We start from the raw sequence: 15,648 nt of genomic DNA on the forward strand, positions 1-15,648 counted from the left end.
AGGAGAACCGGCAAATATCACCTCTGACTGGAGATTTTACAGTATCCTTCCCCTACCACGCCCACCAAGCCACGCCCACAGAACTGGTAGTAAAAATTTTTGAATTGCACCACTGTTACAATGTCTATAGTGAGGAAAATTGTTTTTCTGATCCTGAGAATCCATCCATTAATTTGAATAATTATTTTTCAACTGGAACATTCCTATGAATCTATACTAGAACAATGGCATCAGTAGCATCCATAACATACTACAATTTTTGATGCAAATGTGTAAGTAAACTTGTAGATTTGTAAATTGTGTGATTCGATACATGGTAATTTGCTATTAAACAAGCTTGCCACCCAGAGCAAATCAGCTATCTGATCACATTTTTTAAAAAATAAATCAATCCAGGACACAGTTAATAAATAGACCACATTTATCGAAAGAAAGAGAGAAAAACATCTATACAAATGCAGAATCTTTTCAAAATGACATAAATGGCTGAAATGGCACTAGGAAATTAGCAATATTGAATTTTATATAACAAAGAAGGAAGTACGTAATCTTGTGGAAGTAGATGGGAGACCATTTTGTCCCACAAAAACTTCTACATATACTCACCTTACTTAATTATTAGATATCAGAGTGAACTTTTGTTTATGCCAACAAAGCTTGCATTGCCAACTAAAGCACACAGTAGTATTCACATTTGTACAGTGTATGAGGTATAATATTACACAGAGGTGTGATATATTCAAGGGCTGGTAGAGAACATTTTAGAAATCTACATTGTGGACAGTAGGTTAACAATATGAGACTGAAGTGTCTCTTCTCCCTGCTAGGCACGTGTGTGCATATACAACCACATACATTACAGTACACAATCATGTCTGAGGTAATTTTATAAAAAATTGTATTAGTCCATGGGAACCAAGGAAGGAAGGAAGGAAGGAAGGAAGGAAGGAAGGAAGGAAGGAAGGAAGGAAGGAAGGAAGGACGTAATTGAGACTGATGGGGGCAGGAGGGACCTGGGCTAGCAAAATTGTGCCTCCATTATTTACAATATCTCCCTATTCAAGACAAATGGGTTCAAACCTTCTTAATAATTTTGAGGTATGCAAAATTCAATTCTGTTCTGATATATGATGATTATGAGCAGAGAATTATCATAGCTGGAAATAAGAGAGAGAAGAAGAACACTAAGAAAGGAAGAAAGACATTTAGGCAGCTGGCTCAGAACAAAATCTAATTCCTATTCACGTGGATACTATAGATACTAAGAATTATTCAAGAGTCAGACAAGCTAATGAAGTAGGCTTTTAGTAACAAACCAAGCTGATTCTGACATTGCTCTTTTTCTCCACAAACATTCTGGTAAGTAGATTGTCTGGAAAAATCCACCAATATTAAGTTTTTGTTTTTTGTTCTAAAATGGAGATAGGTACATCAGATGTCTTCAACTCGGTTCCCTCCAGATGTTTTGCAAAGGCCAAGGAATTCCAGATAGACCCAATTGATCTAAAAGGCAGCAGGTTGAGGAAAGAAAAGCTATGTTTTTATTCTAAAAGTATATAACCTCTCACTCACTCTGAATTATGGTGCACTCAGTATTGTGGTACATAGACAATGGACATGGCTTGGAAGACAGTCATGTTAAATTTAAACTCTGAACCCTCTTTTTGCAAATAAAGAGCTACACAAGGAACCAAAAACTTCTCAGCCATTTGAACAATGGGAAAAATGTAGCTGCTGGCCAGATATTTTTAGTGAAAAATAAATATCATTGTTTAATAATAACTTGGTCAAGCATGTGATCTACAAAGTACAGGCTTTGTTCAGCAATGAATGCTTAAATTTTTACTCCCATTTTTGGTGTACACTGGCCTAGAGATTTGTACCATAATCTCATGTGTTTATATAAAGTTATACTAAATTCGATTGGACTTACTCTCAAATTAATCTCCACAGGTTTACAACTTTAATGTGAGAAAGTTGGAGGAAGGAGCATAACACCTGGCATTGCATATCCAATGTCATTATTACCGGTATGGTAGAAAGCAGAATCATTATTGTAGAATAAAAAGGAATGGGATTTAGATGGGTGTACAATACGTTTCCAATAAGTTTCCAAGTATACAGATATGATTTTTTTTAGGAACAGAAAATCACATGAAACAGGTGTGCTGGTTCTTACATTACATACATTTCAATTATTTACATATCATGTAACGAAAAATCAGCTGATATTTCTAGATCATACTTGCCAACTAATTCACACATTAATTAAAACACTTTGTTATTTGCAAAAACGGAGAAAAATTATGAAATGTAGTGTTTGTATCGACACAATGAAGAATTATCATTGGCACAAAAAAGTATATTTTCCTCAAACTGTTTGAATTTTCTTTGGATGAGGAATTGGAGGAAAACAACTACCAATTTCCATCTTGTTATCAGATTGTCTCCTGCAAAATGGCTACTCAAGAAATCTGTACAAATCAGGCCCGTCTTTTAACTGTTTTTGTATAAAATTGAAATTCAAATTTCTTTATACCTTGAAGCTTCTTGAAACAAAGGAAAACAAAAAGAGAAAACTAAGAGGGTTTTTTTGTTAAAAAAATACAAAAACCAAAAGACCAAATAATAAGGGCTGTGTATGGCAGTTACAGTATCTACCATAGCAGCTTCAAGTATTTACAATGCTGTGTTTTAATTTATTTATATCTTTACAGAAATGGTACAATGCTCTAGCCAAAGTATTTTCATGACTGCTGTTATCACCCATGACTCAGTAAATATTTTCAGACTGTCTCTCTTCAGCCATTTTCCTTAAGGCACTGCATGCATGCGATGGACTCCTTCTCAGTGGAGCTTCTTTTACTGGATTGTGCATTTCTCTCTCTCCCTTGCTTGCTCTTCTCTGAGGACTTTGGATTTTATATATTTCAAATCACTGTTGACACTGGGTCGACGAGCAAAGGGGGAAATCATGCCATAGGCATCTGTCTCTTTGACCCTATGCATCCTGAAGGACTTTTGGTGGAAAGCATCACCATACTGCACAGAGATCTTCCTATGAAGAGCAGGACTCATTTCATGGGGTAGTTTGGCCATGCTGAAAAGAACATAGAACATCTCGTTCACGTTGGTGTTTTTCTTGGCTGAGACTTCAAAGTATGCACAGTTCTCATCACTGGAGACAAGCTTCTCAGCTTCCTCAGAACTCACTTGGCGATAGAGTTCACCATGATCATTCTTGTTACCACAGATCACCATGGGCAAGTCCCCTGTTTCCTTGGTTTTGTTCTTCAGACAAGATTTGACTTCAAGGATCTGATTCTGGAGCCTCTTGACCTCATCAAAAGATTCTCTGTTATCCAAACTGAATACAAGAATGAAAACATCTCCTGCAATATTTCAACAAGAAATAATAAAGGCAGTAGGTTACTCCTTTATCATACAGAAATATGTGCTTAAAAACAGCAGACAGCAAAACTATGATAAATTCTATAGATTTTATGGCAGAATTTGCAGGCTAGTGCCTTCTATTTGTCAGAGTTCAAAGCCCATAATACCTAACACTTTTCTAATCAAAAGCCATACTACCCAGGAAGATGAAGCTAAAGTCTAGCATAAGTGGAGAATGTTATGGTGGGAGACAGTAGCAATAAAACAAAAACATTTGGGATATTTAAATAAAATAGATATTATTTAAGAAGTCACAGAACTAAGGGACCCATTAACGTATAAATGCAGTGCAATGAATTCAGGTTGCAAAGCTTCCATGTCATCAAGGGGAATTTTAACCTTATTTTTTCTGTAGTGGCATCCTCTTCAGTGAAAAATTGAATTGGCACTATTACTAATATTATTTTTCTTCTATCTTGTCTAACTCTAAGAACTAAATGCTGAACAACCTGTGAAGTTTCATTCATTCAGTATCTAAAACATTTCTTTTCCAATCTTCCAATGTTTTCTTGAAGTTCCATTTTTACTTGTTACAATCTTCCATATTTCAGTCTCTATATATTGTTCCCTTGCCATTGTTTGACATCTAAATTTCCTAAATTCTAACAGCGAACTATCTGGTTGTGGTTGCTGTCTTATATATTCTGTAAAAAATGTCCAATTGCAATGCTTCATATAATGATTGATGCAGATAACCCTGAAAAAGAAAATAGTTGCTGTGTGATCCACTTATATTAAATATAAGGTTGAATCAGTTGGTTTCAATTGATTATGCATGTCTATTTTTAGCCAATCTTAATACACATAGGTTTTTTTTTACTTAAAACCATTTGTTTAGAGACTGAAAAAAGTGACTTATGATAGTTTTTCACACTTATTACTATTGTATCATTTCCATGGTCACATGATCAAAATTTTGACATTTGGCAACTGGCACACATTTTTGACAACTGCAGTGTCCCAGTGTCATGTGATCACTTTTTGCAACCTTCTGACAAGTTAGTAACAACCGTGTTACTAACTTAACATCTGCAGTGATTCACCTAACAGCTGTGGCAAAAAGGGTTATTAAATGTCACTTAACAACTGTCTGGCTTAGCAATGGAAATTTTGGGCTCAGTTGTGGTCATGAGTCAAGAACTATTTCTCTATAAATATCAAAGAATCAATAGCTGTGAATGGAAAAGCCCATTTCAGATGCATGTTGGGCTCACATACCAAAGATGCATTGGTGGGCTCACATACAGACAAAGGTGGTTTTGTCCTATTTGAACAATAGACATTAATGTTATATCACATGCTGCTCTAGAAATATGTTTGAGTTTTCAGAGCAGCTTGCCATGCCACAAGAGTTTGTTTGTCCAAGAAAACCAAGGCCAAAGTGTTCTTGTCCAAAAGCATCTGACTTAGTCTTTGGGAAATTGGTGGTTGCCTCTTAAAGATAGGATTTAGAGTTAATATGGGGCAATTCTTGCATTTTCCTTTTAACTTTGGATTTTCCCAAACACCCCCAGCCTGCTTCTTCTCCCAAAAAGTGTATCAGCCCTGATTATGACAAACTTAACTTGCCACTGTTATGTTTCTAACCTGTGAGAATGGAGAGCCTCCTCATGGCAGGGAATGGATGATTCCCAGATGTATCCAAGATGTCCAGCTGATACATGTCTCCTCGAATGTTGTAAACTTTGCGATGGAAATCCTCAATGGTGGGTGTGTATTGGTCATCAAAGCGGCCATTGAGAAACCGAGAGACAATGGAACTCTTGCCTACCCTGGAGGCTCCCAATACAACCATCCGGTATGAATTCTTGGCTGGCACATTCAAGGTGCAGTTCCCACTGGACATAGTCTTCATCATTGCTCAGATCTAAAAAAGATATAAAAAGGAACTATTGTTACCAATGATAGTAAAAATAACAATGTCGTCAGAATAATACAGTGGAACAACAATGAAGTATAAACAATTATAAACAATGGCATGACAATGTAGCAACAATGGTGCATTGGAATATCTGCAAGAAATATCATTTACCTACAGAATAAGAACTGGTGGACCACAAAATAGAAAATAAACAGAGTACTTTGGGACTTTAGAATTTAAACAGACAAGCATCTCCCACATAACACTCCAGGAATAACAATTGTTGATAAGAAAGACAAAAAAAGTCTGGATAGTGGACATGGCAGTACCTAGAGACAGCAGAACAAAAGAGAAAGAATTAGAGAAAATAGCAATATGGAAAGAGCAGAAATCGAATGATTATGGCAAACAAAAGATAAGATAGTATCAGTAGTAATTGCCTCCTTTGGTACAATCCAAAACATCTGGAGACCACTTGAACACCATCAGCATTGACAAAACCACCATCAGTAAACTGCAAAATGTAGCTTTACTTGGAACAGCTTACAGCTTATAATCACTGGAGGTTTTCAAGAAGAGATTGGTCAGCCATTTGGTCCCCTGCTTGAGCAGGGATTGGGTTAGGAGATCTCTAAGATCCCTTCCAACCTTATTGTTTTATGTTTAAGTTCTGTCCTGCAATGATATCTTTAGTACCATCAAACAATAACATTTATCTATCCTAAGTTTTTGGGAAAGATTTAATAGGTGGATGAAAATGTCAAAGCCAGTCTAAACATCTAGTTGACTGTGTGACCAACCATCATCATCATCATAATGCTTTTCAGTGACAGTGAAATCCAATATTACGTTTTTGCAGATAATAGGTATCTTTGGATCCTTTATTTTGACAAATATCTTTCAGGTAAGAATCCTGGAGAAGTATTATTGTGTGGGAAAGGCAAGCACATGGAGTAACACCAATGCATTCAGCACTAGTGATTAATGGTGGACTAACTGTAGCTTAATTGGGGCTTATAGTAGTTAAATAAATATATCCTAAGAACTTTATATCCATAATATTGCTACTTAACTTTAATTTTTAGAATACCATAATTTTAACCTTGCATTCCAAGAAATCAAAACATCTAAAAAAATATTATTATTTCCATTTAACCAATTTCATATTTGAATTGTGAACTTGGTGCTATAAGTATAGATTTTATAAATTTGATTCCAGGTAAAAATCAGATTTATAAAATCTATACTTATAACACCAATATAAATTGTAACACTGACATATATGGCATCCAAATTGCATTAGATTCACAATGTATTGTGAATTGGATTGACTTGAGTTACATAGACTTTCAGGTAATTAAATTTTGTTTAAATTAATTACATCATTTTAAGCATTTTAAAATGCAATATGAGAAAAGAGACAGTGCCACATTTTGAAAGTCATTTCACGAAGTGGGCTTGAATGATGAGTCAGCCAGGAATATTTTAATGTTATAGAAAGGCGTCTGATTACTAGCTATTCATTTATTGTCTTTTTTTATTAATAGGATTAAAATAATTCTTGTTGTGCCAGGCTAATTTAGGACATTTCCACAAGCAGTCACATTATCAGTACAAAATCAGTTCTGGATATCTGTAAAGTTTAACAATGTTCAGAAACTGATTCCTTTCTGCCTCAGCTAACGTGTATTTGGAACTGTAATGCACCCAAAATGTACATGCAGGCTGATCTTCTACTGATGGACCTCTGGATTCACTATATCTCCTGCTCCCTGAACTCAATCCAACCAGTGCTTCTTTCCCACCCCACAGAGGTTCAGGTGCCATAGTTTCCAAAAGATGTGTTCTGTGCCATCAAGTTGTTGTCAACTCTTAGTGGCCACATAGATAGAACTTCTCCATGGTGATCTATCCCTAATCTGTCTTATTTTATGGGTTTTTAAAATGCAAGAAGGTAGCCTTGTATCATCACCTCCTCATAACTCCTCAGGTTTTTTTTTCCATACCACCAGACAAATGCACACATGAAATAAAGATATGGGAGGTGAAGCAGAGAGTCTTTCTTTTGTATGAAATAGTTGAAAGTTGTTTCTTTTATATATGAGCAGAAGAAACTTGGTCCAGGGCACTAATTGAATGATGCTTTTTGTATATCAATGGTCAACTGAGGGGGAGGGGGTATTGATAAACTCAAGGGCTTATCTGCCAGTTCTCAACATTTTGGAATCTGCAGACATGAAAAAGAACATCTGTCTATTTCAAACAATTTTGTGGGGGATTGGGAAATAGACATGTACTACGACCATAGGAACTGTATGTGGTATGCTGATTGATTCCAATGATATATATATATGTCATCCAACCAGGGGACAGCCAGTTCTGATTCAGTGGAATAACAAATGAAAACTAGTTTGATGGAGCAGTTAAAGTGCTGGGCTAAAAAATGAAAAATAGTAACTTCTATTCCTTTCTTGGTGACTTCAGGTCATTTGCTCCCTCTTAGCCCAATCTCTCTCATACAGTTATTGTTGCAGGGAAGCATTAAATACATATGCCGCCTTCAGATGACCAAAAATGAAGGCAGGATAAAATCAAAGAAAGAAATAATATATTGAAAAGTGATCCTATGCAAAAAAGAAAAAAAGTTATCCTATCCTATCCTAAAGACAAAATCAAGAATCTTCAGAGGTTTTCTACTGGGTGAGCACCAAGGCTCGATAATTGGGGATTTGTCTGAGCAATGTTAGTCAACTTATCCTGGTTTACTATTTCTCTTAGTTCCATCTATCTCTTGGCTCATCTTTGTACCTGCCTACTGCTTAATTGAAACAATTTGACATGGGAAGAATACAAAGCTAAGATGTTTATGCATGCTTGCTTTCTCCCTCTTTCAACATTTATGTAAGAAAACTTTCCATAACCCATTTTTACTAATGGGAAGACAAGTATAGCTGGTACGGATCAGTCCTAATTTAATGAGAGCAAAGTATCATCTAGTTAAATCCCTTGAAACAAAAGTGGACATATAGTCATCAGTCCTAAATAGATTTGATTGCACTATTTTAATTGCAAGGAACCCGATCAATGCCATGAATTAAGGAAACCAACAAGCCATTCAAAGTATTAAATAAAATGGTCTCTTCAATATGGCCTTAAGTAAATAAAGAACCGTGTTTATTAAAGAAATTTTCTTTTGGTCAGAAGCATGTTTATTCAAACAAATATTTCCTAATATTTATTCTTTTCAGCCACACTGAAATATACAATTTTTATTTTTAATTTTGAATGTGACCTTTTAAACCTCAATTTTCAAGTCTGCTTTTTTGACTTATGGACTGAGTGGGGAATGGAAGGATCAGGCAGTATCCAAATTTAACTGAATGCAATTGTAATTTAATGAAACATTATATGCATTAATTGAATTCCATTACTATGAATGGACTACTATGCAATTAGTCATTTCCTTCTTTGTTTGCATTGAAGTTATCATTCTGGAGCCACTTTTAGAAAGCTTTGTGAGTTCTTGGCTGATGCTTTTAGAGGCACAACAGACAATTCTTGAACTATAGCTTGTGCATCCTCGATGCAACACCAGATTTTATGGTAGATAATTGTAAGGAGGAATTTGGAGATAAACTGACTTCAGATTAAAACAAAAACAAAAATGTGGCTAATCACATTTGCCAGTGGTGGCATTTCCATGTCCTCCTATAGGCATTTAAATAATAGCAGTGCCTTTTCCTTCTCATTGCACATTTATTCAAAAATGTGGATAAACTTAATTTCAGTACAGGAGAAATGCTCTCCCTGCTGTGGCCAGTCACAACTCTTCAAATCTGAAGGTAGCTTCTTTCTTCAAATTCAAGCTTCTTTGCTGACTGGTTTCTTCTAAAGAAGAAAATGAACCCTTTTCCTTGAATTTTTTTAATAAGCATGACAAGGAATCAGTGCTTAAAGATATAATTTATTTTCCAAATTTCCCAGGCTCCCCAATATTTACAACACATGCAAAATTCCCATATTACAGACAGAGAAATTTATTCTAAATAGTTTCTTTTGGGATGGGTGTATCAACTTGCAGCATCACAGTACTTATACATCTTTGAACTTTTTCTTCCTAGCATTTTTCCTGCAAGTGCAGGGCTTGCTCTTTTCAGATCAAGGGTTGATCCTTTGTCCCAAAGGTGCTTTTTTTCAAGAGGTAACTGGACTTTCTGGGTTTTTTTGTTTTTGAAGACGTTCCACTTCTCATTCAAGAAGCTTCTTCAACTCTGACTGGATGGTGGGGAATGGAAAGATTTATACTCCTTGCAAATGACAGCTGGTCATTTGCATTCTTGCAGTCATTGAGGCCACCTGGAAGTTTGTCTGGGTCATCAGGATCACCTGAGTGGTGCAAATGGGTGTGGAGCCTTCTTGGAACTGTTGAAAGGAGTCTGCTGTAGACTGGAGATAGATGGCGTCTTACTAAATAATGGAAATGACCAGCTGTCTGCAAGAAGAATAAATCCTTCCATTCCCCACCATACAATCAGAGCTGAAGAAGCTTCTTGGATAAGAAGGGAAATGTCTTCAAAGAAAAATCAGAAAGTCCAGTTGCCTCTTGAAAAAGCACCTTTGGGACAACCATGACTTGGATGACTGAGAATCTCCATAGACATTTTTTAATCTTTTCATGACTGGCTTGTCGCCTAAGCCTGGTGTTGATATAGCCTTTCAAACTGGCTGGAATCATTTGATGAGAATGAAAGTGTGGAATGAAAAACCTAGGTACAGACCATCAAACATCTCTCAGAAGTACAGACCAGAAAATGTCAAATAGGCTTGGTAAAACATGTTTATTTGGAAGGAGGTCCCATTTTAGTAGATCTATTCCTCAATCAATATGCTTCTGATTGCAAGCTCAGTCCCAATTAAGTCCCAGTGTGCCTAATTTTCTTCTTACAAAGGGCCCTCTCATTGATCATAAACAAGGTCATCAGATAATTAAACCTTTTAAAACTAACCATTTAATCACCTTAATCACTTGTCAACAATCTCGCCCTTACCAAACTGTTTTCTTATTCAAAAGAAAGAGGCAGTTATGATAAGACGGGCTTGATTAGACAGACTCATCAAGGTTCTTCAGAATTTAGAAAACTAATGAACCAGCTGGAGATTTTAGACTCTTTATTATTTATTATTTAGTCTTTGGCTGTTATGGTTCTTTGCTATAGTTTGTTCTTTAAAAATCATTTGCTATCGTATCTGTTAGTTTCTAGTGAACATATAGTGTGTTCCCACATGAAATTTTTGCTAACTCTCATTCATAAATCGTTCTTAAGCAACAATTTTGTGGTAGGCAACATCTCTCAGAATTCTGACAGAAAAGAACAAACCCTCAGCTAATAATTATAGAACCCAGCCTTTGCATTTTTAGATATATGCATGTAAAATGTATTAAATGTACAATTAAAATATAAATATTAGTATCATGCTGATATGCTTATCAGAAAACCATTTTTTAAAAGAATACAGCCAATGGCAAACATAGATTTACTTCCATGTTATATGTAAATCTATTCATAGATCTCTCTCAGGATTTCTGCCTTCCAACTATGATCTTGCATAATGTTTTATCCTATATATTTATAGAATAAAAATATTTGGATCAAATCTTTTTCTTCCTTCCCACTCAGTAGAAAATATTTGATCCTTGTTTAAATTCACACAGAGAAGGTTTCAGGGGTCAGATCTTAGGTTTATATCTATTCCAAATACTGAATCTCAGGAAATCAAAAGTGCATTTTGAAGCTGTTTTCTGCTCTTCAACCTCACTGTAACAATTGATTGTGGCTTGTTTAAAATACTTAACACATTTATCTTCTAATCGTTTTGATTTGAAATGTTCTCTACCTAGATACAAAATAAAAACCTTAACAGTATATTATGCAGAATTGCTGGTTATGTCCTCACCAGCTGTTGGTACTTTTATCTTCATGGTTTGGACCTTTCATTGCTATAAATACATTTCACCTCAACAGCAATGTGCTGCATTCATAATTTAAACATTTTGCATCACCTCATGCAGTTTTTAACCTGCAGCTCTTAAAAATAATAGCAGCAACTTATCCCTTTTCAATAGTCCGCAGCGATACGAATTTTAGATGTGGGAAACAAAATGAATTATTGCCCTAGATCAGTAAAGTCAATAATGATAATGGTACTTAGCTATTAAACTGAGATTGTTTGATTCCTCCTAGAGTCTGAGCATCAATGCACTCCTTATTACCATATCTTATGAGGTATAGTATAGACAGTAAAATATCAAAAATAGAGGGATCCGTGCAGAAGGGATAAAAAACCCTTCTTACTACAATTTAGATTTATTAGCATTGCTTTGTATTTATTTTGGCTGTCCAATTCCATTTGCTCTGTTACTGATTCCAAAAGAGCACCCTATCTACAAAAGCAATTCAGATTCTTCAGCACATCGACTGCTGCAGCCTTTTTGTGTGGCCTCTGAAGAGTCCAATAAAAAATGAGAAGCCATACTTGAGGATAGCTTAGTCTTTCATGTACCATGCCTATACTCCCATTTCTCACTTCTCTGTTTTTCTTCTTTTCTGATTAAGTGATTCAGTTAACTATGCATGCATTTGTGATGCATTGAAGAGGTAAAGGAAGAGTGCTTGAAGATTTAATTGCTCCAAGTTTAACTACTGTTTTTCCCCCTGCTCCTATTTTTAATTCCATTACTTTACTTTTAATGGCAATTTATTACATCACAACCTTTCCCACAAGTTCAATGACAATATTTTCTTCCAAACTGTGCCTCAGTGGCTGTCCTATGCTGAATCAGGAGACACACATGGCCAAAAGCTAGTTTTCTAGGAAAGATGAAGACAATGATGCAAAAAGAGAACAATTCTCAATGAGCCAGTAGATAGTTGGTTTACTTTCTAAAACAAGTGCCCATTTCTCCTTTTTTGTGGAACCTTTATTCATCTCTTCATTCCATTTAATTTATAATAATGGAAACAACAACTGACCCCCTATTATGGGTCTTTAGATGACGTATTTTCCATATGTATTTATTATGCCTTTAATCTATAGTAGTTCTGAACCCTTGATGATTTTAGTATCATATCTTGATTTTATGTCTATAGTCAAAGTGTAGTGGGAAGCAGTTATCTTCTCAAGAGCATGCATTCATAAAATGGTGGTACTAAAAACACACAGTGAGAATAAAAGTAATCCACCCAAAATTGACATGCAGAGAGTCGGAAAGCCTGAAAAAACAGCGGGTTCTCATTGAGCCCAAATAGTTGGCTTTCCCTTCCTTAGGACTATCGCTCTGTCATGAGCATCCAAAGCAAACAAATGCACAGCATTTATAAGAGGAACAGGCAAGCCCCTGTTCTTTCCCAATTTTTGTCATTCTTGAATGATTTAAGTTATGAACCCAGCAACAAATTTTGCAAATCTAAATTCTCTCTCCCTCCCTCTCTCCCTCTGTGTGTGTGTGTGTGTGTGTGTGTGTGTGTGTCACTCATACACACACATCTTACTTAGAAAGTCTTTAAATGTCTTCCTTTGAAACATTCATTACTGCTGGTAGCTATTGTTCCAAGGTATAATAAAGATACAAAGCTCATCACTTACCTTTTCCTTCCTTGAGAAGGGAAATATTTGATTCAGGTGCAGCCAGCAGCCTTGGTTCAGAGGACTGAATTAGCAGCTGCTGCAGCAGCTGCTGCAGCCGAGCCAGATGCTTCTTGCCCAAGTCACTTGCTTCTTTACCCCAATCCACCCACCCCCCACCCGCTCACAGGCTCCCGGAGGGAAGGGCAACTGTGCCTCAGTGGCTGTCCTATGCTGAATCAGGAGACACACATGGCCAAAAGTTTGTTCTTCAGGAATCAGCACTCTGCCCCTTTGTCTTCTGGACTCAAAGAAAGAATGTTTGATTGGGGTTTCTTGTGCAGAAGACCTACCCACTCATTTTAGTTTACTCCAAAATAGAGCTATCAGTCTCTTCCTTGCAGAGTTGTAGCTTTGTAACTTCAAATCCAGAAGGTTGATTTGAGAGCTTTGCTGTGACATCTACCCATAGAAACTGGTCAATATATCTCCCTCACCTCTGCCTCCCTCTTGTGCAGATTTTCAAGAGGAAAATGGAAGAGCAAAAGAGCTGAAACCAATAATATAAATAACAAGAAAATAATCACAATAACACAAAAGCCTCAATCAAAAAATCCTTGCTTTTGATAAACATTAAGATACTTTAAAATGCTAAGATTGCTTCTGCTTTTCAGTACATGAAGTGATGCATTCGTGTCTGTGATACAATTGCCTCCTGTCTCCTCTTCTCCCTTTCAGCTGCTGGTGAACTTCACATTTCTTCCTGTAGCTAATCAGTTCACTCTTCTCTTGAAGACAGTCAGCATCAGTTGTTGTTAAGGGACAGTTGCCAGGAGGGTGGGATCTTGTGGAAGGAGCAGTAGGAGATTTTGTATCAAAACAAAGTTTTTTTAAAAAAAATAAAATGGAAATTCTTCTTTCCTCCCTGTTTATCCCAAAGAGGGACTTAATAGCTATCGTAATGATCTCTTAGTATATGAGTGCTTGCTTTTTGAATAGCCAAAATTCCTCTCCCGCAGTACTCAAGTTCAAAAAGCAAAATAAGTAATAGATCACTATGGCTCTGGATTTTATTTCAGCCGACAAATTCAGAGAACATTTCTCTCCTCTGGTGTTTTCCTGCTAAAGGGAATCAAAGTAACTGCTGAGCCTAATAAGGACATGCTGTTGTTAAAAGCTGTGGTTTGTCTTTTGACCCAGCCAATCTCCTTCAGTATTTAACCAGAAGCGGGTACATTCTGCTGATAATTCATGAATAGAGTTAGATTGGGCTGAGAATCAGAAATAGCTTGGAACTTCATTTCCAGGCTAATTCCCTTCTGAGGAATCCATGCAGCTCATTACCATGGTTATGTATTGGAGAGTTGGTCAACACATTTCCATAGAAATCATCCTAATCTGTAGTGGACAATGTAGCATAAGTAGCTAGAAGCATTTCAATGGAAGCTGAATGACACATGGAGGCATAGAAGATGAACAGAGGGGGCTTCTATTTTCTTGTTAATAATTTTCTGCTTTAGATGTTAAACTTTAAGCCATCTTAGCTTTTCCATTTTAATTTTGATTCCATGTAATAATGGAAGAGCCTGGAAATGGAAAAGCAAAACTACATCAAAGCTAAAAAAAAAAAAAAGATAGCAATTTAAACTTTCTCTAATCTTCCAAAAAAATTAGTACAGATGAATAAACCCTGATCAGACATCAGAACTTTAGGATAAACATAAAACTTAAGAAAATAAACATAAAATATAGATACCAGTGCTGCTTTATACAAAAATCAGAAGTGATGCCAAAAAGTTCATGCCTCTAAGACAATCTTATTATTGAGTTGTGAAAAATAGTCCTCTTGTTTGAAAATAAAGAATCATAGAGGACTGTATTTATATGAAGAAATGCATTTTTGAGATAGTTGCAGGGTAGAACAACACGTCTATTTCTCCAATTTAGAGCAAATAAGTAGTCCTTAAGGCTTGACTCCAAGAAATGTGTCCATATACTTTTTGCTACCACATAGAAGTAATTGGATTTTTCTTCCTTTTAGTTCCAGTCTACCCCGCACCTTGGGATTTTCTGCTGGTGTCTCATACAAGTACTAATAAAATCCAGCTTTTTAAAAAGTTCAACAAGACCAAAGTGCAACTACCTATAGGAAAAAAAAAATAGACCATGCTAAAATAGAGTAAGATTTATTTATGACCTAACCCAATTCATGTGGTCCGAACTGGGAAATTGGAATGTCTGACTTCGAGGAGGGGTGGGATTCAAAATTTTTAACAACCAGTTTTGTGGGTGTGGCTTAGGTGGTGGGCATGGCTTGGTAGTCATGTGACTGGGTGGACATGGCTTGGTTATTGGCTGGGTGTGGCCAACTCAATATCACTCACATCAAGGCACGCATCTCCTCACCTGGCCTCTCATGACTGTGGGGATGCTACAACAGTCGTAAGTGTGAAAAATGATAATCACTCACTTTTTTCAGTGCCATTGTAACTTTAAATGGTCACTCCACACAAGCAAAGTATCAGCAAAGGAGGGGAAAACTCCAGAGAAGTTCCTGAGACAGGATGTCTAGTCCTGTCAAGAATGTAATAAAGGTTAACGGAGAGGCAGTTTCTGTAAGCAACACCAGAATGTTTCCTTCCTGCCTTCCTTACAGGATTAGGCCAGTAATTTCTTCTAACAACTGGTTCTCCAAACTGCTTAGAATGTAA

At 36.3% G+C, this 15,648-nt stretch overlaps 1 protein-coding gene across 1 annotated transcript; it reads right to left on the reverse strand.

Moving 5' to 3' along the window:
• Nucleotides 1-403: 403 nt before the first annotated feature.
• On the reverse strand, nt 404-14,058 carry RASD2 (RASD family member 2). Its single transcript, XM_026693334.2, has 3 exons — nt 12,959-14,058; nt 5,041-5,320; nt 404-3,392 (listed from the first exon to the last, which is right to left on the reverse strand). Exons 2-3 carry the CDS (start codon nt 5,309-5,311, stop codon nt 2,863-2,865), a joined length of 801 nt encoding a protein of 266 aa, XP_026549119.1. The 5' UTR covers nt 5,312-5,320; nt 12,959-14,058; the 3' UTR covers nt 404-2,862.
• Nucleotides 14,059-15,648: the final 1,590 nt, after the last annotated feature.

This window comes from Notechis scutatus, chromosome 6 (genome assembly GCF_049901735.1).
Source record: "Notechis scutatus isolate UNSWTSFEM ecotype Mainland chromosome 6, rNotScu1.2, whole genome shotgun sequence".
Taxonomy (NCBI): Eukaryota; Metazoa; Chordata; class Lepidosauria; order Squamata; family Elapidae; genus Notechis; species Notechis scutatus.